The sequence below is a fragment of the Centropristis striata genome, chromosome 15 (genome assembly GCF_030273125.1).
Source record: "Centropristis striata isolate RG_2023a ecotype Rhode Island chromosome 15, C.striata_1.0, whole genome shotgun sequence".
NCBI lineage: Eukaryota > Metazoa > Chordata > Actinopteri > Perciformes > Serranidae > Centropristis > Centropristis striata.
In genome coordinates this window covers 650,785-677,615 of record NC_081531.1, presented here as the reverse complement: position 1 = coordinate 677,615, position 26,831 = coordinate 650,785, and the positions used below count along the sequence as shown (strand labels likewise).

The 26,831-nt window shown below is 40.1% G+C and overlaps 2 protein-coding genes across 2 annotated transcripts; one reads left to right on the top strand and one right to left on the bottom strand.

The window, feature by feature from the left end:
- Positions 1–2,383: 2,383 nt before the first annotated feature.
- Positions 2,384–15,335, bottom strand: LOC131986893 (uncharacterized). The gene is made up of 7 exons (XM_059352034.1): positions 15,139–15,335; positions 11,941–12,065; positions 11,550–11,754; positions 8,540–8,879; positions 5,456–5,601; positions 4,114–4,325; positions 2,384–2,801 (listed from the first exon to the last, which is right to left on the bottom strand). Exons 1-7 carry the CDS (start codon positions 15,274–15,276, stop codon positions 2,504–2,506), a joined length of 1,464 nt encoding a protein of 487 aa, XP_059208017.1. The 5' UTR covers positions 15,277–15,335; the 3' UTR covers positions 2,384–2,503.
- Positions 15,336–16,959: 1,624 nt separating this feature from the next.
- On the top strand, positions 16,960–26,291 carry htatsf1 (HIV-1 Tat specific factor 1). Its single transcript, XM_059351867.1, has 10 exons — positions 16,960–17,160; positions 20,512–20,676; positions 21,183–21,468; positions 22,806–22,853; positions 23,131–23,285; positions 23,555–23,718; positions 24,611–24,707; positions 24,813–24,902; positions 25,505–25,642; positions 25,756–26,291. The coding sequence occupies exons 2-10, from the start codon at positions 20,512–20,514 to the stop codon at positions 25,987–25,989; spliced, it is 1,377 nt and encodes a 458-aa protein (XP_059207850.1). The 5' UTR covers positions 16,960–17,160; the 3' UTR covers positions 25,990–26,291.
- The last annotated feature ends 540 nt before the right edge of the window (positions 26,292–26,831 follow it).

Here is a 26,831-nt window from a genome sequence, read left to right as displayed (position 1 = left end):
CCGGCTGGTTTAGTTAGCCGGCTTGTTTAGTTAGCCGGCTGGTTTAGTTAGCCGGCTGGTTTAGTTAGCCGGTTGGTTTAGTTAGCCGGCTGGTTTAGTTAGCCGGTTGGTTTAGTTAGCCGGCTGGTTTAGTTAGCCGGCTGGTTTAGTTAGCCGGTTGGTTTAGTTAGCCGGCTGGTTTAGTTAGCCGGTTGGTTTAGTTAGCCGGCTGGTTTAGTTAGCCGGTTGGTTTAGTTAACCGGCTGGTTTAGTTAGCCAGTTGGTTTAATTAGCCGGCTGGTTTAGTTAGCCGGCTGGTTTAGTTAGTGGGAAACTCCAACCTGGATGTTGGTTTGTTCCGCCCTGGGGACTAGTGGACGGCGTGGTGGCTGTCTCATCCTTTGGCGTGTGAAGTTTGGCGTTGGTCTGGTTGGTTGTGCTACAGGTTTTGTAATGTCTGAGGTTGAGGCGTTTATTGCAGACTCGTCTCAGGAGTCCCTGGATGAATGCACAAAAGAGCAGTTGTTGAGGATTGCTGCACATTATTCAGTGGAGGTGGAAGGTGACAAACGTCTGGAGAACGTTAGCGCGGCTATAAACTAAGCTAACTGAAGACGGCATCACGTCTCAACCCTCCTGCTGCCTCTTTTCACTCATGGATTAAGTTTCAAGCAACAAAAACTGATTCTGATGTTGCAGTTGGACCATGAAAAAATGAAACAAGAACTAGATGTTAAAAAACATCTTGAAGTGGTTCCTCTCCTCTTACACCTCCTCCTCCTCCTCTAACACCTCCTCCTGTTGCCCCTTCAGGTCCTGAAACACATGACAAACATACAAGCGAACTATATATTTGAAATACTTTGTGATGAATCTGATAACAGAACATTGTTTTTGTTGTTTTTGTGGCCAGTTTTTTCTAAATGTTGTTTAACTTTTCTACCAATCAGCTGATCGAGAGTTGAACTTTATTTAAACGTCAGGAGAATGACAGACGATGTTAAACAAAGGAACAGACAGAAATTCATGAGCTCTGAGTCTTCTTCATAAGGATAACAGACAGGATAACAGACAGGATAACAGACAGATAACAGACAGACAGATAACAGACAGACAGATAACAGACAGGATAACAGACAGACAGATAACAGACAGGATAACAGACAGACAGATAACAGACAGACAGATAACAGACAGGATACCTCTGTGGACCAATGAACAAGCTTCTCTCTGCTCAGTGATGTCACAGTTGTTTATTTACCTCCAGTCAAAATGTTTTCTCAGATACATTCCAATAAAAACAAAACACAGTTAACACTGGGTGTGTATGAAATGTGACTGTTTAAGTAGAAGATGAAAAATGTGATATAACATTAATAACAAGCAGAGTCTGATGACATCACAAACACTCATAAATAGATTAAATATGCAGAAATGTGACTGAGCTGCTCTGTTCCTGTCAACATGAACTGAGGTAGATCTTTGTTTTCATCCGTACAAAGAAAATATGAATATAGCAAAAATATGTAACATAACAGACCCAGCCAGGTTCTGCTGCAGTGAAACTACAGTAATAACCAGTGGTAACCAGTAATAACCAGAAACAACCAGTAATAACCAGTGGTAACCAGTAATAACCAGAAACAACCAGTAATAACCAGTGGTAACCAGTAATAAACAATAATAACCAGTGGTAACCAGAAACAACCAGTAATAACCAGTAATGAACAATAAAAACCAGTAACAACCAGTAATAACACTAATAAACAGCAATAACCAGTAATATCAGCAATAACTGATCATAAGAGTAATAACCAGTTATGAACAGTTGTAAACAGTATTAACCATCAGTTATAATCAGTAATAATCGGTAATAACAGTTATATCCAGTAATAATCAGTTATATCCAGTAATAACCAGTTATATCCAGTAATAACCAGTTATATCCAGTAATAACCAGTTATATCCAGTAATAACGAGTTATAACCAGTAATAACAGTTATATCCAGTAATAACCAGTTATAACATTAATATCCAGTAATAACGAGTTATAACCAGTAATAACAGTTATATCCAGTAATAACCAGTTATAACCATTAATATCCAGTAATAACGAGTTATAACCAGTAATAACGAGTTATAACCAGTAATAACAGTTATATCCAGTAATAACCAGTTATAACCATTAATATCCAGTAATAACGAGTTATAACCAGTAATAACGAGTTATAACCAGTAATAACAGTTATATCCAGTAATAACCAGTTATAACCATTAATATCCAGTAATAACGAGTTATAACCAGTAATAACCAGTTATAACCAGTAATAACAGTTATATCCAGTAATAACCAGTTATAACCATTAATATCCAGTAATAACGAGTTATAACCAGTAATAACCAGTTATATCCAGTAATAACGAGTTATATCCAGTAATAACGAGTTATAACCAGTAATAACAGTTATATCCAGTAATAACCAGTTATAACCAGTAATAAGTGCTGATCTGTGGCCTGGCTGTCTCTAAGCAGCAGGGATGTCCGGGGACACCGTCTGTCTCTCCGTCCCGTTGTCTGTCTGTCCGGACGCTCCGGTTGGCTGCTGCTGTGGCGGGTCCTGAGCAGTGATAGGCCGGGGCACGGTGGGGGGCGGGGCGGTGCTGTGCTGCCGGACGTCCGATTGGTTGTGAGAGCAGGCGCCGCCGAAGCCGCCGCACAGCGCCCCCCAGTGGTGCTGGCACTGCCCCTGCAGCCGGCGGCCCACCCAGAGCCGCGCCGCATCACCACACTGCAGCAGGAAGTTCATCAGCTCCACGTACGGCCTGCAGGACAGACAGACAGACAGTCAGACAGACAGTCAGACAGACAGACAGTCAGACAGACAGCTTCACCTCAGGACAACACCAACCATCTGCAGTATGAGCAGCAGTAAATGCTGCTTTAAAATCAATTCAGCAGAGCATGAAACACAGATTAGAGAACTCTTTATCGTCAGCTTTCACCGGAATTCATTGTGCGTCACAGCCACCGACTGCATGACAGACGGAGACAAGACAGTGCACATTTACCATTGACATCAGAAACCAGTAAGAACCAGTAATAATCAGTAATAACAATAATAACCAGTAATAACCAGTAACTGTTCTTATCTCATTAAGAAGAGCCTCCGTTAGCGGCAGTTAGCTACACCTAACTAGCTTCACCTCCAGAGTCTCTAAACCCCTCTGGAGGATAAATAACTCGTCCCGCCGTTGAAAACCCTCCTCTGTTTGTTTCTTCTTCTACAGTTTGTTTCTTCTTCTACAGTTTGTTTCTTCTTCTACAGTTTGGCATCTAGTCACCACACTGTAGCACCAGATGTTACGCTGCCCCCGTGTGGAAGGCTCAAGTAAAACAACTCTTTTTCCTTACAGATATGATGAACTATTTGATTTTTTGTGATTTAATGACTATTGTAATATTCTAAAATCGATGCCCTCCCTAGTTGTCTGTGTGTTTTACTATAACGAAACCAAAAATTCAGGACACTTTATTTATGGTTGCAGTTCTCTTGTTAGTTTGTCCTGTAAATTGTTGCTATTAATTTTAAGTTGAATATTTTATTAACTACCTCAGACATTGTGATTTCCTTTATTTGTTCAAGAAAAATACTGCTGTGTTATTGTTTTTCAGTAAAATAAGATTCAAACATTGAAGGTTCAGCTGTGAGTTATAAAACAATCGGTGATCGGCCAGAAAATTGCAATCGGTGCACCCCGACTAGCCAGTAATAACCAGGAATAATCACTAATAACCAGTAATTGCTGGAATAGCCTGTAATAACTAATAACCACTCATATCCAGTAATAACCAGTTATCCCCAGTAACAACCAGTAATTAACAGTAATAACCAGTGATACCTGGTAACAATCAGTGATAACCAGTAATATAGAGTAATAACAAATAACAACCAGTAATAGCTAGTAACAACTAGTAATAACCAGTAATAACTAGTAATAACCAATAACAACCAGTAACAACCAGTAATAACTAGTAATAACCAGTGATAACCAGTAATAACTAGTAATAACCAGTTTTAAGAAAGAGCCAGGTGTGTTGTGGCTGGCTGTGGCTGGAGGAGGGTCCCTGACTGACCCGGGGGGGAACATGAGGCTGAAGTGGACCAGGTCTGCGGTGGAGTCCATGTGGTCCCGTAGAGCCAGACACAGCTGGTGTTTGGAGTAACACTCCCTCTGCAGAGAGAAGACCAGATCCTTCACGGCCGAGCACCGCCGGCTCACACAGCTGAACCGCTGACGGAGCCCCAACGCCAGGCACCGCAGCGCCTCCTTCACTATCATCTTACCCTGCAGGAGGAGAGGAGGACCAGTAAGAACCAGTCATAAACAGTGATAACCAGTAATTAACAGTAATAACCAGTAACAACCAGTGATAACCAGTAATAACCAGTAACAACAGTAATAAACAGTAATAATGAGTTACAACCAGTAATAACCAGTAACAACCAGTAATAAACAGTTACAACCAGTAACAACCAGTAACAACCAGTAATAAACAGTGATAACCAGTAATTAACAGTAATAACCAGTAACAACCAGTAATAAACAGTAACAACCAGTAATAAACAGTAATAACCAGTAACAACCAGTAATAAACAGTAATAACAGTAATAAACAGTAATAACCAGTAACAACCAGTAATAAACCGTAACAACCAGTAATAAACAGTAACAACCAGTAATAAACAGAAACAACCAGTAACAACCAGTAATAAACAGTAATAACAGTAATAAACAGTAATAACCAGTAACAACCAGTAATAAACCGTAACAACCAGTAATAAACAGTAACAACCAGTAACAAACAGTAACAACCAGTAACAACCAGTAATAAACCGTAACAACCAGTAATAAACCGTAACCAGTAATAAACCGTAACAACCAGTAACAACCAGTAATAACCAGTAACAACCAGTAATAAACATTAATGACCAGTAACAACAGTAATAAACATTAATAACCAGTAACAACCAGTAATAACCAGTAATAAACCGTAACAACCAGTAATAAACAGTAACAACCAGTAATAAACAGTAATAACCAGTAACAACCAGTAATAAATAGTAATAAACAGTAATACCCAGTAACAACCAGTAATAAACAGTAACAACCAGTAATAAACAGTAATAACCAGTAACAACCAGTAATAACCAGTAACAACCAGTAATAAACAGTAACAACCAGTAATAAACAGTAATAACCAGTAACAACCAGTAACAACCAGTAATAAACAGTAACAACCAGTAATAACCAGTAACAACCAGTAACAACCAGTAATAAACAGTAACAACCAGTAATAAACAGTAATAACCAGTAACAACCAGTAACAACCAGTAATAAACAGTAACAACCAGTAATAACCAGTAACAACCAGTACCAGGGTGAGGTGGAATAAAGACTCGTGACTGGTGTTCTGACCTGCGAGTCGTAGCGGGCGGCGTGCTGCAGCAGCGTGAGGCAGATGTGCTGCAGACCCACAATACCACACGAGTTGTTGTTGAAACACTGGAACGTCCCACAGCCCACATCGGTCCCTGAACTCACCAGGCAGCTCTGGATCTCTGCTGCAGACAGACAGACAGACAGACAGACAGACAGGAGACAGAAAGACAGACAGAAAGACAGACAGACAGGGATGGTGAATGTTAAATCAGAGATACAGACTTTTTCGAGACGGCCACGAGAACCAGCAGACAGAAACCAGCTCTACAGGACAGTGTTGTTTTCGTCAACGATGACGACGACAAAATAATAAATAAATAATAATAATAATAATAAATAATAAATAATAAATACATTTCATAGTAAGCTTATAAATTAGTAAGTTTTCCACATACTCCTGGCGCAAATGGGCTGCTAACTTTAGGCTAAAGTTAGCTTTTGTTACGCTAACGTCAATTCATTGTGTGTGTGTTATTTTAGCAACATGTCGTCAAGAAAAACACTTGACGAGCAGGTAGATTTGAATTACAGCCTCGTGGATTTATTGTAGGTACCAAAAACAGAATCAGAAGCCAAAGGTGACAAATCCAAAGACCAGAACAACTCTGAGCAGACAACGCCTGGTCTTGTCTTTTTAGTTTGCAGGTTCCTGCGTCATTATTTCTGTGTAACTAAAGTTCAATGTCCTGTCATTTCCTGTTATGTTCCACTTCTGATATCAGAGCACACTTGGGAGGTCAGATTCCTGTTCTGATGTTGTCGTATCAACCAGAGCTTCAGATATGCTAATCTGACTTGTCTAATGAGTTTTTTCTTTCCCAATAAAACTGAAATCCTACCTGTTGCCAGGTCATACATTCATTTCTTATACTACATATATATTTTCAACGGATTTACACCACATTTACATTCAGTGACGGCGTGGTCATCTCTGTGTGTTTATGTTGTGTCAGCACGTAACTAGATATGTTAAACAGGTTGAGTTATTGTTATACGTAGAGTCTGCTAGCTTTAGCCTAAAAGCCACAAGTGATGATGTGCAGCCATAACCTGACCTGTATGTTTAGTGCACTAACAGTACAGATACATTATAATTTGGCCGCTGCTCAGAATGAAAGATCAGAAAGCTTTGGTACAGGGTCAGTTAACCCTCTGGAGTCCATCTATTTATTGAAAATACACATGTTTTATTTACAGTAATAACTTTATTTATATCTGATATGTAGACAAGCTGAGAAAGCCAGTTAAAGTTCAATCATAGGAGCTTTCACAGTGTGACATTTATGTTTCTAGAACATTTTGAAATGTGAATTTCTTTCTACACTTAAAACTATTACTATTTTTAATTAACATGCAAGTAGACTGTTTTATAGTTTTGGTTGGTCCATTTCCATAGAAACCTGTGTCTTTAGTTTGTATTTTGGGTTCCTGGCAGCTTTATACTTTGTTAATTAAAATAAAATGTAAAATCTGACTGATAGCTAGTTTGTGTGTAGAAAAAGGAGCCATGATGTGATGTAAGGACAGACTGGAAGATGCTGAACACAGACAGACGTTAATGCAGGAAGTTGACTCATTTGAACCAAAACCTGCTGGACTTCAGAGGGTTAATAAGCTTTGTATTTTAGTTTTGCTTGTTTGATAGTTAAGACCATTCCATGTTCTTAAAATGGTGGTATTTTGAGTATTTTTATGGTATACCTACATCTGATTGTTTTGTATTTGTGTACGTTGTATACAGAGAGTAATTGTATCCCTTCTTTGTTCTTTTCCTCAACCAGATCCCAGAGACCAGAGTCCTAAAGAGAACCCTGGAGGTCCAAAGAACAACAGTCCTCTATCCTCCAGGTGGAAGTCAGACTCCCTGGAGCAACGTGCCAAAGATCAGGCCACGCTCTTTGGATTGGACGGACTGGTCTACCTGCTCCAACAGTCCAGGATGAAGATCTCATCCTCATGATGGAGACCTTTGATAGGAGGCTGACCGTACCCAAAAGAACAAAAATAAGATGTTTGATGACGAAAAACAAAAGCACAAAGAGAGCCTTGCCACAGCGCCTGGTGCAGACCTTCTGACCTTAGCCTTCTAAATCGGGTTAGTAGGCTAATTCTGCTAGCAGCTAGCTGTTACTGTTATTAGCACAGATACAGATATTCTGTTTGTTGGCCCTCTTCTGATTCATATTAACCCATTGACGCCGGGAAAGCATTACCGCATTTCTACCATTAAAACCAGGAGCGCTGTTGCGTCACTCTACCATTAAGGCCGGGACAGCGGATATGGCATTTTGTAGTATTTGTATTTTTTTCCACCTATTTTCGGTCTCTTGGCCAATGAAATGCATCAGAATCATGATCAGAATACATGTGGGAGTGTCGCAATGCATCATGGGACTTTTCCAGAACTTATAAATCATGGAGGAAGACGACTATAGCGGAGGAATATCTATATATATATATAAATATATCTATAGCGGAGGAGCTCAGCAGGAAGTGACGGAAGAGATCTGATGAAAACAGCGCCGATGATTTTATTGCTGATCTGGACTTTGAACCCTCGGAACCAATCGACCGGCATTTATGGATGAGGAATATGTTTTTAGACGACATATTTTCACCGAAGAACAGACAGATTTGTGGCCATCTGGAGATAATAATAATATTATTAATAATATATTAATAATAATAATAATAATTGATTGTGATGATGATAAAAGAAATCATGACTGTTTATGTCTTATATTACTTTATGCGTCGTTGAGTACCCTGAAAAGTACAATATATAAAATGCATTATTATTTATTATTATTATTATGATAATTATTATTTTTTTATTACAGTAGGCTAATGAGAACTATGTCTATTTCTTCCAGTGGTCATATCATGTTAGCATCTTGCTAATGGGCATGTATTAGTATTATGCATAGGATTTTTTATTCAGTCAAATGTAACATTTGCTGAGTTTGTTGATTTTTTAAAAAACTTTATTGAAGGTTTGGACAAATAAACTGGACCAGGACCAGGACCAGGACCTGGACCTGGACATGGACCTGGACTCACCTGAGCTCTGGGGGGACAGGCGTCTCTTGGCTGGACTTAAGAGTTTCTCCTGATCATCCTGCAGGTCCAGAGTCAGCAGCTGCTCACAGGACACCAGCAGCAGCAGCAGGACCCGGCCAGACCACATGGTCCTCTGGTCCCTCTGGTCCCTCTGGTTCCTCTGGTCCTGGTCTGTCTGGTCCTGGTCCCTCTGGTCTGTGTCTGGTCCTTCTGGTCCTGGTTCCTCTGGTCCTGGTCTGTCTGGTCCTGGTCTGTGTGTGTGTGTGTGTTGTAGCTGCAGGCTGAGTATTAAAGCTGCGGAACGCTGCGCTGTGATTGGTGGAGACAAAGAGTGTGTGTGTGTGTGTGTGTGTGTGTGTGTGTGTGTGTGTGTTTGTTTACTCAACATTACGGTACCTCTGTGGTAGAACGGCTTTCAAAATAAAAGCAGTTCTCTGGTTTAGTTCAGGGCTTTTTAGGTATTTTATTTTGGTAATTTTACATCTTCTTGGGTTTTTTACGGGGGTCATTTTATATCTATTTTGAGTCTTTTTTCAATTTTACATCTTTATTTTGTTATTTTCTATTCTTTTGGTAATTTAATGTTTATTGTTACATATTTTTTTGATGATTGTACCTTTTTTTGGTTATTTGGTTATCTTTTTTTTAAATTTGTGTATTTTTTGGTCACTCTCACACACACACACTCTCCCTCTCTCTGTGTCATTTTTGGGAAATTTTTTGTCATTTGTGTAATTTTGAAGTCTATTTTATTTTGTGTATATTTTTCATAATTTAATGTTTTTTTTCCATCACTTTACTTTTTTAATTGTCTGTAATTTTTTGACTGGTTTTACTTTTTTTGTTATTTCACGTTTTTGTAATTTTGTGCATTTTTGCGAAATTTTGAGTCTTTTTTGTCATTTTAATTCTTTATTTTATGCTTTTATTTCCTTTTTTTTTTACTTTTTGTATTTTTTGGGGTGACTTAATGTATTTTCTGTCACTTATTTTTTATTGGATGGTTCTACATTTTGTTATTTTGCGTCTTTTTCTTTGTAATTTTGTACATTTTTTTGGTCATTTTTATGTTGTTTTTGTGTCATTTTGTCTCTTTTTGCTAGTTTTTGCGTCTCCTGGCGGTTTGAGTCGTCCAACGACAGAAACAACAGAACGAGCTGAAAACAACCAGATATTTATCATCAACACGTTCACAGTCAGATATAAAGAGTTAACGATAATTAATAAATGAACCTCTCGTCGTGTCGATGCATCATAACTCTGTCCTTCAGACCACCACAGGCTTTTATTTTGGCGGTCCCAGTCACATCAACATGTTTGTGTTTTCAGTCCAAAGTTTGACAGGAAGCTTTGATTTTCCTTCAGCCCTGACCTCTGACCCCTGACCTCCACACACACACACACACACACACACACACACAGAGAAAACACCTCGTCACCGCGTCCTCCAGGTCGTCTACACAACCTGCAGAATGTGTGTGTGTGTGTGTGTGTGTGTGTGTGTGTGTGTGTGTGTGTGTGTGTGTGTGTGTGTAGGGGCCCAGTTGGGGAAGACACAATGTGTGGACTTTTCCCGCTCGTTCTGTCACAAAACAACACACACACACACCCCAGTGGTGCTCCAGTGAGATTTTAAAATAAACATTTAAACAGTAGCATCCATGTAAAAATCCTTTTAAAATAATTATTTAATAAATATTTTAGGAAAGTATAAGTTCATAAAAAGTATTTTATATTCAGTAGGCTGTCATTACCTGACAACAGAGTGTTGGGTCATTTAGTGTTTAGTGTTAAAGAAGCTGAACAGAGTGAAGATCTGATTTATTAGATTCACATCCAGACAACAACTGTTTGTTCTGAGGGAGAAACCCATCCAACAGCATCTTAGGAACAAACATGGACCTGACATCGACACAAAAACAACCTGCTCGATCAATACACACACACACCGACAGGCTGAGGGCAGCGTGGGGACCTGGAGGAGAAGTTTGACCTTTACACACACACACACAGAGAGAGAGAGAGAGAGAGAGAGAGAGAGAGAGAGAGAGAGAGAGAGAGAGAGAGAGAGAGAGAGAGAGAGAGAGAGAGAGAGAGAGAGAGAGAGAGAGAGAGAGAGAGAGAGAGAGAGAGAGAGATTTTGAAACCACCTTTATTTTATTTGCTCATCACAGAATAACCAAGACAAAACACGTGGAATAAAAACAAAATAAATGAAGTTAGATTCAGTTGAAAATAGTTCTAAACACAGACCAGTTCTACATCTGTCTGTTTTTAACGGAGACCAACTGCTCCACCTGGTGGTGAAGTCTGGACACTACAGGCTGACACACACACACACACACACACACACACACACACACAATAAGCAGGCAGAGATCAGAGTGATGACATCAGCTGACTTTAGTGAAGCACCACAACACAAACAAACACAAACATCAACAGATATTTACACAAACAGCTTTCAGTGATGCAGCTCCAGCCCTTCACAATAAGAGTTCTAACACCAGGGATCGTCCTCTGCCCTTCACAATAAGAGTTCTAACACCAGGGATCGTCCTCTGCCCTTCACAATAAGAGTTCTGACACCAGGGAGTTTCCTCTGCCCTTCACAATAAGAGTTCTGACACCAGGGAGCTTCCTCTGCCCTTCACAATAAGAGTTGTGATCGAGCTGTGAGTGATGAGTTTTGCGTGTCCTCTCCCCACACGTCTGTGTAGACCTGTAGATAAACAGAGGAAACAGTTCCATGAGTCCATCTTCCCTTTCTTTTGTTTACTTTGTGTTTTGGTTTTCATCTGTTTGCGTGTTTGTTGATTTTTATCCTGTCAATCACTTTGTGACGTCTCTGCTCCACAGATAAATGACTTATTGATTTACTTACTTAATCAAGTACTTATATATTTACTAACTTACTTATTTAATTACTTGTTTATTTAATCACTTATTTACTTATTGGTGTGCTCACTCATTAGTTTGTTTACTTGTGTACCTGCTTGTTGTCCTGTCAGGGCGTTGTGGGCGGAGCCTGCGTGGCGTCCGGAGCCTCCGTCAGCTCCGGGGGCGGAGCAGCGCTGGCGGCGCTCTCGTCCCGCCGCTCCCCCGACAGGAAGTCGTGGATGGCCGTCTCTATGTGCGGCCGGAACGTGTGATTCATCTTCGGATCGACCACCTGAGTGATGATCCGGTCCACCCCGGACTCCAGCATCCCAGACCTACACACATTATTATTATTATTATTATTATTATTATTATTATTATAATACCAGACTCCAGCATCCCAGACCTACACAGTTAGTAATATTATTATTATTATTATTATTGTTATTGCAACTTTTGTATAATAATAATAATAATAATAATAATGACGACATTAATAGCAATAATAATAATGCACTGACTGCACCACGCTCTGTCTCAGGCCGTTCCTCATCTGGTTCTTGTTGATGCTGGGGTTCCAGTCCTGGGTGCTCAGGTGAGACGTGACGTAGTTGTCCACCTTCTGACGGAGGTTCTGGAAGGCCGGCTGGAGGCGGGAAAGGAACGGCACGTCACACAGTAACCAGGTAGCATAGCAGCAGGCTAACAGAGAGCTAACAGTCAGTAGTAACAGCTAACCAAGGTAGCGTTAACATTAGCAGCAGGCTAACGGAGAGCTAACTGCCAGTAATAAGCTCCAGTATTAATGCTAACTAGAGGTGGGGAAACATTGACACAGCATAGCATCGTGATATTTTGCATGGTGATATTACATCGATTCATGGTCGCCAAGAATCAATATTTTTAATCATAATTAATGGAAAATATGAAGTGAATTCTATGGTACTTAAAATAAAATCAACTGCTTTTTCGATCCACTAGATGGTGCTGTTGAGTATTATTCTGGTGAGGTCAGTAGAGGTGATGGTCAGCGTGACAGAAGAAGTTGGTACAACAAAGATGGCGGCACCGGAGACAATAAATAAGGAGAGCCCCGTCCGCGTTTATGTCAAGCGTGTGGACTTATTTCAGATTTTTTTAACAAGAAAGGGACGAATGAGATAGAAATGACACATGGAGCTAGCGAGGAGTGCCGCGTGAAAATAAAATACTCGGGGAATACAACGAACTTACGGGCTCATCTAACTCGCCTCCATCCTGAGATAGCATCAACCGCTAATGGCAAAGCTAACGCTACATCAGCGCTACAGAGAAACCCGCCGACACTGGACTCACTGAGTCTGACTAAACTGCCTCTCTAATCAGAACCAAGAAGAAAATAACACATCCATGGGTTTCTTCATGTGAAAGACTTGAGGCCGTCAACGCTGTGAAACCGAGGGTTTAGCTCCACGCTAAAGACGCTGGACCAGGTATGTGACTCCGTAGAGACGTTATTTCAGGGACTGAAGCTAGACACAGCAGTGAAGCTTGAAGTTGAGGAAAGTTTGGGAACAGCAGATATACTCGTGATAACTTGTGATAACTCGTGATAACTTGTGATAACTTGTGATAACTCGTGATAACTCGTGATAACTCGTGATAACTCGTGATAACTTGTGATAACTCGTGATAACTCGTGATAACTTGTGATAACTCGTGATAACTCGTGATAACTTGTGATAACTCGTGATAACTCGTGATAACTTGTGATAACTTGTGATAACTCGTGATAACTTGTGATAACTTGTGATAACTCGTGATAACTCGTGATAACTCGTGATAACTCGTGATAACTTGTGATAACTCGTGATAACTCGTGATAACTTGTGATAACTCGTGATAACTCGTGATAACTTGTGATAACTCGTGATAACTCGTGATAACTTGTGATAACTCGTGATAACTCGTGATAACTTGTGGTAACTTGTGATGACTTGTGATAACTTGTGATAACTCGTGATAACTCGTGATAACTCGTGATGACTCGTGATAACTCGTGATAACTCGTGATAACTTGTGATAACTTGTGATAACTCGTGATAACTTGTGATAACTTGTGGTAACTTGTGATGACTTGTGATAACTTGTGATAACTCGTGATAACTCGTGATAACTCGTGATGACTCGTGATAACTTGTGATAACTTGTGATAACTTGTGATAACTTGTGATAACTTGTGATAACTCGTGATAACTTGTGGTAACTTGTGATGACTTGTGATAACTTGTGATAACTCGTGATAACTCGTGATAACTCGTGATAACTCGTGATGACTCGTGATAACTTGTGATAACTTGTGATAACTTGTGATGGACGTCTCGGGCAGCAGATTGATGTGATTCATGCCGCTAACGGCTCATTGTGTTCATTAACGTTGCACAGCTGCAGATGATGAGGACAGCAGACAGGAAACTGGTGGCCGTTACTACAACGTTGCTAACATTAACTCCTCATGTTCTGGTTGCTGAAGGGGTTGCACAATTAATTTTGAACAGTTACAACTTGTATTGTTGAAACGCTTTCATTGTTGTCGTCCAACATGTTTGATATCAGTCCAGCTGACTGGATACTTTGTTGTCAGTCTGAGGTTTGACTCATTGTGGAGAAATAAAAAGACTGAAGTCACATGAAGACTCTGAGGATTTTCTCTTATTTGACAAAACTATTTCTGATTTAATTTAATTTAATTTTGTGGACGCAAAATGCGGTTAAACAGTAAAATCGCTATGTATTGTATCAATACTCAACATATCAAAATGATTAAAATCTCAATAATATCGTATTGTGACTCAGGTATCAGGATAAATCACATCGTGGGGCCGATACACTGGTTAGTCTAAACGTGTGATATTTTCTAGCAGAACTGTTACTTTCTGCTACAATGAGCTACTTCTTTATAATTACTGTGTTCAGTGTGTATCAATGATAGCAGCAGTTTAAAGTGATGCTAACATCAGCTACAGCTCCACCACTTTAACAATGCTACATTAGCATTAGCAGCAGGCTAACGGAGAGCTAACTCTCTCTTTTTTTTTTTTTTTTAAATAAACTTTATTAAGGCAGTTGGGTGTAATACAAAAAAATACATCAGAACGTCGCCAGGGGGTTTCAATAAATCATAAAGAGGTTGTCATACAAAAATATTATAAAAATTACAAATATTCAGAGTTTTAGCAGCTTTCAAATGAGTCTTCAATAGAATTAATATACTGCTTGGTTTCACTTATAAATACAGAAAAGAGGGGATTTTTTTTTGTGTATCCAGATTTATGTATGTGATATTTTGCCAATAGAATAATTTAGATTAGATATATAATATATATATAATTTAGATTAATTTAGATATAATTTAAATTAAGATTTATAATGTAATATTGATTTTTTTTTTTGTGTGTGTGGGAAGTCAGTGAAACCAAACAGTATATTTTCAAGAGCTAACTCTGTATTAACGGTTAACGGAGCTAGCGTTAGCATTAGCAGCAGGCTAACGGAGAGCTAACTCTCTGTATTAACGGTTAACGGAGCTAGCGTTAGCATTAGCAGCAGGCTAACGGAGAGCTAACTCTCTGTGGTAACGGTTAACCGAGCTAGCGTTAGCATTAGCAGCAGGCTAACTGAGAGCTAGCTCTCTGTATTAACGGTTAACCGAGCTAGCGTTAGCATTAGCCGGGAGCTACCTTGGTGTCTACGTCAGCCAGGCAGTCCCGCCGGAACTCGTCGAACAGGCCGCGGTTCTTCAGGTGCTCCACGATCATCCCGATGAGCTGCGGGTCTCCCGGCGGCAGGCTGCCGCTGCTGCTGCTGCCCTCCGCCATGCTAAGCTAACCGCTAACTGCTAGCACCGAGCGGCGGGCGGAGCTTGTTCCTCACCAGACCAGAGGAGCGCTCGATCCGCCGCCGGAGGACAGCCAGCGGGGGCGGGGTCAGCAACAATTATTTATTTTTTTGACGAGTTTTTTTACTTTATTTTATTTTTTATTGATCTCAAACAGCAAAACAATGCACAGTTACAAAGAAGAAGAAATTAGAAATTATTAAATTAATTAAACAATGCAAAAAATAAAATAGAATGAAATAATATTTCAAAAATAAAATAGAAGAATAATTAAATGGAAAAGAATGAAACAAAAACAAATAAATAAATAAATAATAAAATAAACAGACGCAAGATTAGCTGTTAAAGACATTAAAGGCATGTGTTGGTCGTCTTCACAGCGTTTTGTTTTGTAGACAGGAGAGAGTTGAGATATACTGTTATGTATATATATAAATAATATATATATATATATATATATATATTATTTATATATATATATATATACATAACAGTATATCTCAACTCTCTCCTGTATATATATATATACATATATATATATGTATATATATATATATATACATATATATATACTGTTCAAACTCTGACTTCAACAAAAAGACATTTGTTTTTTTACTTGAAAACTTACATTTGTGTATGCGATATTTAGCAAAATTCATTTTGTGATCAAAACAGCCAAATACGACTTATCTTTATAATACATATAAACCCAGTGGGGATATTTGTGTTAACAAACAAGCCAATGTCCTTCCAGAGTCTCTAAGTGAATTTAAAGATAAATAAAGTACATGTGAGATAGTTTCAGATCACAAAACCCACATTGTGTAACAGCACTTTCTGTGTAGCAGTTTAAACGACACTTCCTTAGTTCTATTAGTTAAAATAAACTGTTGGGCTCGGGACCAAACTTTTTTCTATGCTTTGGACCAACGTCCTCCAGTGGAACAGTGCAGGGGAAGTAGAGACGAGTTGGTCTGAAACAAGGATCTAACTTTAGAGTTTGAGCCTCTAGAAGTAGAAAAACAGACGTTTGGCCAGAGGAAGCTGAGTTGGCTCAATCATTCACCTCAGTAACATGTTCAGGCCACAAGCATACAATAGAGAAGGGTTTGGGCTAACAGGGATTTTATACTTTGTGAGTAATTCTGCATAACTGTATAAAAGTCCTTCTTTATTTATTTATTTATCAAAGAGCTGACTGACCAAAATAATACCATTATTAAAGCATATATCATAAAATAAAGTCTTGTTCTTAAAGACAATTTTGTGTCTTTTTGTAGTTATCTTGTGTCTTATTTTAGTCATCTTGTGTCTTTTTTGGTCAGTTTGTGTCTTTTTTCAGTCATTTTGTGTTTTTGGGCCATTTTGTTTCTTTCTTTAGTCATTTTGTGTCTTTTTTTAGTCATTTTGTTTCTTTCTTTAGTCATTTTGTGTCTTTTTTTAGTCATTTTGTTTCTGTCTTTAGTCATTTTGTGTCTTTTTTTGGTCATTTTGTTTCTTTCTTTAGTCATTTTGTGTCTTTTTGTGGAGAGAAGTTGTGTTTGTCCTCTTCAGTGTGTGACGTCAGAACGGTAGAAGCCGCGTCACAGATCGGGCGCCTCTTGTTGCCGCGCATGCGCAGTGGGTGTGACGCCGGCAGCGTGTGTGTGTGTGTGTGTGTGTGTGTAGAAAACAAACGTTAGCTGTTAACGAAGATGAGAGCAGAGCTGGAGGAGCAGCACTGAGGCTTCCTGCTCTATAACCGCCTCTATAACCGCCTCTATAACCGGGACTAACCGGGACTAACCGGGCCTGGGACCGGCTCTAACCGGAGGACCGGCGGGGAGCGTTTCTCTTCCCGGCTAGCAGCTTTAACGGACTGAAGGTAACAGCAGCTAGCCCCGTTAGCCCCGCGGCTAGCAGCGGAGCTAGCAGCAGTTAGCATGTAGCTGTCACACTAACAGCTTATTGTTTACACCACTAATACTAATATATATATACTATATATACTAACACTGGGCTCACTCCAAACCAGTCCCCAGTCCCAGACTAGAAACTGGAAGTCCGGCCAGTAAAACCAGTTCTACAGGAAAAGAAACATCACCATAATGTAGTAAACTCAGTCCTCAATACACATATAGAGATGCAATATATTTACGGCCACTAGCGGGATTCTGGGGGCGCTGTTTCTCAGTAAAGAGGTCAGCAAGCAGACCCAGTTACATGTAGACATAAATAAGTCATTAATAATCCATGATTAATGTGTGATTAACTAAATGAAAACTGATAGAGCTGATAAATGTAATTATTATAATAAATAGGACATAAATGAATATGATGAATTCATTTCTAAATGTTCCTTTCCTTTATTCTTCCTTAAATCTGTTTTTACTGTAAAATAGTCAACTTTTCATGTGATAAAAACAGAAACCCTTTTTCAGCTTTGTGAGGGGCATTTTGTGGCGTCTTCTCTTTTTATTGTTGTTGTTTTCAACACAAACCACTGCACACACAAAATTGCATGGTAGGTAAACATGCTAAAGGAAGTCTAGTTGTAGTCTTGTAAATATTGACCCTGAAAGGTTCCCAGTCTTGGTAGAATCTCAGTGTGAGACTAGAAACTGTAAACAGTCTTTAGATGGGACACGATGGTCTCCCAGGAGTCTCTCAGTCTCTATTCTCAAAGTCTCCTGGTGTATATGGAGCATAACAGGTTATTGTTTACACCGCTAACAGGTTATTGTTTACACCACTAACAGGTTACTGTTTACACCACTAACAGGTTATTGTTTACACCACTAACAGGTTATTGTTTACACCACTAACAGGTTATTGTTTACACCACTAACAGGTTATTGTTTACACCACTAACAGGTTATTGTTTACACCACTAACAGGTTACTGTTTACACCACTAACAGGTTACTGTTTACACCACTAACAGGTTATTGTTTACACCGCTAACAGGTTATTGTTTACACCACTAACAGGTTACTGTTTACACCACAAACAGGTTATTGTTTACACCACTAACAGGTTATTGTTTACACCACTAACAGGTTATTGTTTACACCACTAACAGGTTATTGTTTACACCACTAACAGGTTACTGTTTACACCACTAACAGGTTATTGTTTACACCACTAACAGGTTATTGTTTACACCACTAACAGGTTATTGTTTACACCACTAACAGGTTACTGTTTACACCACTAACAGGTTACTGTTTACACCACTAACAGGTTATTGTTTACACCACTAACAGGTTATTGTTTACACCACTAACAGGTTACTGTTTACACCACTAACAGGTTATTGTTTACACCACTAACAGGTTACTGTTTACACCACTAACAGGTTACTGTTTACACCACTAACAGGTTACTGTTTACACCACTAACAGGTTATTGTTTACACCACTAACAGGTTATTGTTTACACCACTAACAGGTTACTGTTTACACCACTAACAGGTTACTGTTTACACCACTAACAGGTTACTGTTTACACCTCTAACAGGTTACTGTTTACACCACTAACAGGTTATTGTTTACACCACTAACAGGTTACTGTTTACACCACTAACAGGTTACTGTTTACACCACTAAATCTATAAATCCTGCAGCTCTACTCAGCACAATCTGTGCAGAATAACAGTTACTGACTTTGAGAATGACAGAAACCAGAAAGAGTTGACACAAAATGACCAAATAAGGTCACAAACCAGTTTTCTCCTCTTATTGAAGTATTGTCCTGTCTCCAGCTTTTCCTGTCCTCTCCTCTCTGCTCTGTGTAAACAGCCTCTCCTGTCCTCTCCCCTCTGCTCTGTGTAAACAGCCTCTCCTGTCCTCTCCCCTCTGCTCTGTGTAAACAGCCTCTCCTGTCCTCTCCTCTCTGCTCTGTGTAAACAGCCTCTCCTGTCCTCTCCTCTCTGCTCTGTGTAAACAGCCTCTCCTGTCCTCTCCCCTCTGCTCTGTGTAAACAGCCTCTCCTGTCCTCTCCCCTCTGCTCTGTGTAAACAGCCTCTCCTGTCCTCTCCTCTCTGCTCTGTGTAAACAGCCTCTCCTGTCCTCTCCTCTCTGCTCTGTGTAAACAGCCTCTCCTGTCCTCTCCCCTCTGCTCTGTGTAAACAGCCTCTCCTGTCCTCTCCCCTCTGCTCTGTGTAAACAGCCTCTCCTGTCCTCTCCTCTCTGCTCTGTGTAAACAGCCTCTCCTGTCCTCTCCTCTCTGCTCTGTGTAAACAGCCTCTCCTGTCCTCTCCCCTCTGCTCTGTGTAAACAGCCTCTCCTGTCCTCTCCTCTCTGCTCTGTGTAAACAGCCTCTCCTGTCCTCTCCTCTCTGCTCTGTGTAAACAGCCTCTCCTGTCCTCTCCTCTCAGCTCTGTGTAAACAGCCTCTCCTGTCCTCTCCCCTCTGCTCTGTGTAAACAGCCTCTCCTGTCCTCTCCCCTCTGCTCTGTGTAAACAGCCTCTCCTGTCCTCTCCCCTCTGCTCTGTGTAAACAGCCTCTCCTGTCCTCTCCTCTCTGCTCTGTGTAAACAGCCTCTCCTGTCCTCTCCTCTCTGCTCTGTGTAAACAGCCTCTCCTGTCCTCTCCTCTCTGCTCTGTGTAAACAGCCTCTCCTGTCCTCTCCCCTCTGCTCTGTGTAAACAGCCTCTCCTGTCCTCTCCTCTCTGCTCTGTGTAAACAGCCTCTCCTGTCCTCTCTGCTCTGTGTAAACAGGATCTGGCTTAGACTGGCTTCATGACAATCACCCATAAAGTGCTGAAGTGTGTAGAACAGGGGTCTCAAACTGGCGGCCCGCGGGCCAATTGTGGCCCTCATTATGATATTTTGTGGCCCCCAACTTGATATGAAAGTTTAATGTCAGTTTTATATGGCACTTTACCGTGTTTAATTACTTTTTTGGTAATTTTGTGTCTTTTTTGGTAATTCTGTGTATTTTTTAATCATTTTGTCTTTTGTCATTTTGTGTCTTTTTTTAAAGTAATTTTGTGTCTTTGGTAATTCTGTGTATTTTTTTGTCATTTTGCCTTTTTTTTTTGTCATTTTGTCTTTTTAGTAATTTTGTCTTTTTTTAAGTAATTTATTTTTTTTCTTGTCATTTTGTGTCTTTTTTTGGTCATTTTGACACTGCCTCCCGCGGCCCCCAGGTAATTAGAGTGTGAGACCCCTGGTGTAAAGACTCGTTGATCGGATCTTTTTCACCTTGTTGTTGTTGTTGTTGTTGTTGTTGCAGATGAGCGGCGAACCAAACGCCAACAAGGAGTTCATGGAGCAGCTGCGGATGCAGGAGCTGTACGGCCAGAGGAAGGAGGACGGCTCGGACCCCTTCACCTACACCGACCCCGAGGACGGGACCGTGTACGACTGGGACCACGACAGGAAGGCCTGGTTCCCCAAGGTACCCCCATATATTATATATACTACTACTTCATAACTAGGTCATTATTCTACTTTGGAAACTAGTTTGTTGGTTCTTATTTTACTTAGGAAAAAACTAGTTTAGTTTGATTTAGTTAATTAAGTCAAACATAAAATGTGATTCTGAATCTTTTTTGTGTCTTTTTAGTCATTTAGTGTCTTTTTTTAGTCATTTTGTGTCTTCTTATAATCACTTTGTGTATTTTTGCTCATTTTGTGTCTTTTTTAGTCCTTTAGTCCAACATAAAATGTGATTTTGAATCTTTTTTTTATTTTCAAAACACTATCATGCTCAATAAAGAATTTTAAATGTTTCAAATGTGACCTAACATATAAGAGGGTTCCATCCAGTTCTATAATTTTATACTAAATCTATTTGAGCTTGTCTCCAGTTTTACTGTTTTCTAGTCTGGATGTGATGAAGAAGTCTGAATGATTTGGAGCTTCTGGAGACTTTTTTGGGTTGAAGTGTGTTTTCCTCTCCAGATAACAGAAGACTTCATAGCAGCGTACCAGGCCAACTACGGCTTCACACAGGACGGAGATCCCCACGCAGACCCCGCTGCACTCAGCAGCTCCGACCCGCCCGCCGCCAAACCAGACGGCAACCTCAAAAAACCAGACGGCAACCTCAAACCAGACGGCAACCACAAACCAGACGGCAACCACAAACCAGACGGCAAGCAGAAAGCAGGAGAGCCGGCCCCGGAGCCACAGGAGAGTCCGGCTAAAGACGGCAAACAGAAAGGGGAGAAGAGGAAAGCAGAGGCAGGTAAAGGACGACCACAACCTGCAGTCACAATCATCATGTTCAGTCACTTTGTGTCTTTTTTTAGTTATTTTGTGTCTTTTGTTGTGTCTTTTTAGTCATTAGGGCCACGGGGCAATCGCACGAGCACTACTGTTATACTGTGGATTTCTTCTTCTTCCTCTTCCGGACGCAATTTCGTCCCACTACTAGTCTACAAATAACATACCAAAACGTGCGGTTTGATCGGGATCGGTGTGCTATTACTTTTCTCTACGGAATACGAATTTTTCGCGAAAAACTAAGCAAAATTTTGCATTGAAGTGAATGTGACGGCCAAAAAAATGAGCGTTAAAGAAAAATAATTGTAGATTTTTAAACGTCTACTCCTCCAGCATAATTTCACCTAGAGACTCCATTTAAACTTTAAACAGTAGACACAAGTCTTGTGTATCGGCGTATTAATCCACGTTTCGATAGGTCATATAGTTTTTTATCAATCCCTGTTCAATGACCATGATCATTTTTGGAGAAATTCTGAGATTAAAATGGGTGTGTATTGCACGGAATGTTCGTGTCAGAGTGTGTGACATCATCACCAGAGTGTAGAGGGAGAGAAAAAACTGTCAAAAAATACATTTGAAAACTGCGCTCCAGGCCGCAAATTCCACTCTACAGAAATAATTTATACATAGAAACGTAGGAAAATTAGTCTTCTCCCTCACAATCCTCTGGTAAAGCTGTCAGAGTTATAGTTTGGGCGTAGGACGCACAGATGATCCACCAACACCACCAACAGCCTCATTGGCTCCCATATTAAAAACGCAGGGAGATTTCTGTAGAAAAATATATTTAACAGTTTTTCAGATCGCTCTAACAAAGCTATTTCTTCATTTTCCTTCACAAAAACATATGTAGACGTTCAGGAAGAACTCAGGACGCTCAAAGTGAAGTCGGATCAATGATAGGTATTATGGTTTTGCCAAAAATGCTTTCTGTTCGAGGCCAGAAATTCCAGTCTGTCCACCTCTGGCTGCTGTATAAATAAATATTTGTAAAGGAATGCTTGTTGTAGGTGTGCTCCTTGTATATTATATAGTATCATAACATTACTAGTATTAATTGTTATAAATCTCTGAAGAATCTCATCATAGTGTACACAAACCGGCAGTAGTGGCCCTTTCACAGGACATTTTCTAGTTTTGTGTCTTTTGTTGTGTCTTTTTTAGTTATTTTGTGTCTTCTGTGTTTTTTTAGTCATTTTGTCTTCTCGATCTCAGATTCATATTCAGCATTTCAACATGAAGTTTGAATTAACAGCGTGTGATAAAGGCTTTTCTTTTTCCTCTGTGTTCTTGCAGGATGGTTCGATATCGATGACACTAAAAACACAAACGTCTACGTGTCAGGTTGGTGTCACAGACGCTTCTAGTCTTTTGGTCAAGAAGAAACCTGTCAGACGACGAGCTGGGTGATAGTTTTGGAATAATTTAATAATGAGAATTACTTTATATATAAAAACGGAGAGCAGTGAGTCACAGGGGGGAGAACACAGGAAAACATGGTTGAAACTTCTTTGTTGGTTATTATTTTACTTTGAAAACTAATTTGTTGGTTCATATTTTATTTTGAAATCTAGTTTGTTCCTATTTTACTTTTTTACTCTGTCTGTCTGTTTGTCTGTAGGCCTGCCTCCTGACATCAGCTCTGAGGAGTTTGCTGAGCTGATGTCTAAATGTGGGATCGTGATGCGGGACCCCATCACCGAGGAGTTCAAGGTGAAACTGTACAAGGACGGAGAGGGGAACCTGAAGGGGGACGGCCTCTGCTGCTACCTGAAGGTCAGTCTGTCCCTCAGCACCGTCTGACAGGCGGTCTGTCCCTCAGCACCGCCTGACAGGCTGAAGCTGTATCCCAATGTCAAGGCTCTTTCCTTGGTAGGATCCTTCCTTGGTAGGCTCCTTCCTTGGTAGACTCCTTCCTTGGTAGGATCCTTCACATTGGGATACAGCTAGTCTGTCCCTCGGTGCCGTCTGCCAGGCAGTCTGCAGGCCCTGACCGTGTGTGTGTGTGTGTTTGTGTGTGTGTGTGTGTGTGTGTGTGTGAGCAGAAGGAGTCGGTGGCGTTGGCGATGCGTCTCATCGATGACTCGGAGGTTCGTGGCTACAGGCTGCGGGTGGAGGCGGCGCGCTTTGAGCTGAAGGGTCAGTACGACTCCAGCAAGAAGAAGAAGAAGAACAAAGACTACAGGAAGAAGATGCAGCAGCAGCAGAAGTACACACACACACACACACACACACACACACACACACACACACACACACACACACACACACACACACACCCCTCCAGATGTTCCCCGTGTCTTTGGCTATAAATGCACCACAATTTATGTTTCTATCACCTATTATCTATTGTTAATGTGAAATTTAATCTAAAAACAGTCGTCACTGGCAGCCATCTTGAAAAATGGCCGCAATATTGAAAATTTGTCGTGCCTCCACATTTAATTTTTGTCATATTGAAAAGTCTTGATCCCTCCACATGTTCCCCATGTCTTTGGCTATAATTGTACCAAAAGTTTCTATCACCAATTATCTATTGTTAATGATGGCCGCCACATCTAATTTTCTTCTATATGCCTTTGGCTACAAGTGTACCAAATCTGACACTTTTATCATAAAATGCACAATCCTTCTGGTTATCTGCCCCACTACAATGATGTAACAACCATGTTCCAACATGCTAATAGTGTCTGCAATGACACAAAAGTCAGATAGCTGGTTAATCGATTGATGACTCGGTGCTTGTGGGTTCAGTGCTGCCTTTGATGTTATCCACCATGACATTTTGATTTCTAAGATATGCTTTTGACTCCTCTGTAATTCAGTGGCTTAGGAGCTATTTGTCTGACAGGCCACAGAGAGTATATTTTAATGGCGCTGGACTGTGGAGTCCCCCAAGGAAGCTGTCTAGGACCTCTTTTATTTTCAAATTTTACCAATGACATGCTGTATGTACTCAGTAACGCTGGGGTTCTGTCTCATGAGATCAGCTTATCATTTAACTGGATCAAAACAAATAAACTTATCCTAATTGACGGTGTGTGTGTGTGTGTGTGTGTGTGTGTGTGTGTGTGTGTGTGTGTGTGTGTGTGTGTGTGCAGACAGCTGGACTGGAGGCCAGAGAAGCAGGGGGAAGTGAGGAAGAGACACGAAAAAGTCGTCATCATCAGAAACATGTTCCACCCCAGTGACTTTGAGGTACACACACACTCACACACACACACACACACACACACACACACACACACACACTCTCTCCCCCAGTGTAACAGTGTGTGTGTGTGTGTGTGTGTGTGTGTGTAGGAGGACCCCCTGGAGCTGAACGAGTACCGGGAGGACCTGAGGACGGAGTGTGAGAAGTTCGGGGAGGTGAAGAAGGTCATCCTGTTTGATGTGAGTCACAGAGAAACCAGGATACTGACCCATAGACCTTTACTTTGAAAACTAGCTTCTTGGTTCTTATTTTACTTTGAAAAGTAGTCTGTTGGTTCTTATTTTACTTTTGAAACTAGTTTGTTGATTCTTATTTTACTTTGAAAACTAGTTTGTTGATTCTTATTTTACTTTGAAAACTAGTTTGTTGATTCTTATTTTACTTTGAAAACTAGTTTGCTGGATCTTATTTTACTTTATAAACCAGTTTGTTTGTTCTTATTTTACTTTGGAAACTAGTTTCTTGGTTCTTATTTTACTTTGGAAACTAGTTTCTTGGTTTTTATTTTACTTTTGAAACTAGTCTGTTGATTCTTATTTTACTTTTGAAACTAGTTTGTTGATTCTTATTTTACTTTGAAAACTAGTTTGTTGATTCTTATTTTACTTTGAAAACTAGTTTGTTGATTCTTATTTTACTTTGAAAACTAGTTTGCTGGATCTCATTTTACTTTATAAACCAGTTTCTTGGTTCTTATTTTACTTTGTAAACTAGTTTCTTGGTTTTTATTTTATCTTATAAACTAGTTTGTTGGTTCTAATTTTACTTTGAAATCCTGCAGAGACATCCTGACGGCGTGGCCTCGGTGGCGTTTAAGGAGGCGGAGCAAGCCGACGCCTGCATCCAGTCGTTTAACGGGCGCTGGTTCGGAGGACGCCAGCTGACGGCGCTGCTCTGGGACGGAGCCACCGACTACCAGGTCATTACTGATTAGTGATTACTGATTATTGATCTGAACTAACAGGAGGAAACACAGCATCGTACCAATGATTAAAGCAACTATTGATTACTAATCTTTGTGTGTGTGACCAGGTGGAGGAGACCACCAGGGAGCGTGAGGAGCGTCTGAAGGGCTGGTCCTCCTTCCTGGAGGGAGGGAAACCGGCTCCACAGGACGCCGCCAACGCCACCGGGCCAGCAGAGGGCGCCACCGCCACCACGGAACCCACACAACCCACACAACCCGAACCAGAACCAGAACCAGAACCAGAGGAAGCAGACTCTACAGACAGCAGCCTGGCAGGAAGTGACGACGAAGCAGCCTGAACACACACACACACACACACACACACACACACACACACAGGACTGTGGACTGAGAAACTCTGTTTTCTAACGTAGAAACATTAAAACATTCATTTTGTGTCTCTCGTCTCTGTGTCTTCAGTTTGTTTACCGTTTTCTGTTGATGAGTTTCCAAAGTAAAATAAGAACCAACTACTTTTCAAAGTAAAATAAGCATCAATTAACTAGTTTTCAAAATAAAATAAGAACCAACAAACTAGTTTCCAAAGTAAAATAAGAACCAACAAACTAGTTTCCAAAGTAAAATAAAAACCAACAAACTAGTTTCCAAAGTAAAATAAGAACCAACAAACTAGTTTCCAAAGTAAAATAAGAACCAACAAACTAGTTTCCAAAGTAAAATAAGAACCAACAAACTAGTTTCCAAAGTAAAATAAAAACCAACAAACTAGTTTCCAAAGTAAAATAAGAACCAACAAACTAGTTTCCAAAGTAAAATAAGAACCAACAAACTCGTTTCCAAAGTAAAATTAGAAACAACTAGTTTTCAAAGTAAATTAAGGACCAACAAACTAGTTTATAAAGTAAAATAAGAACCAACAAACTAGTTTCCAAAGTAAAATAAGAACCAACAAACTAGTTTCCAAAGTAAAATAAGAACCAACAAACTAGTTTCCAAAGTAAAATAAGAACCAACAAACTAGTTTCCGAAGTAAAATTAGAAACAACTAGTTTTTGAAGTAAAATAAGAACCAACAAACTAGTTTCCAAAGTAAAATAAGAACCAACAAACTAGTTTCCGAAGTAAAATTAGAAACAACTAGTTTTTGAAGTAAAATAAGAACCAACAAACTTGTTTCCAA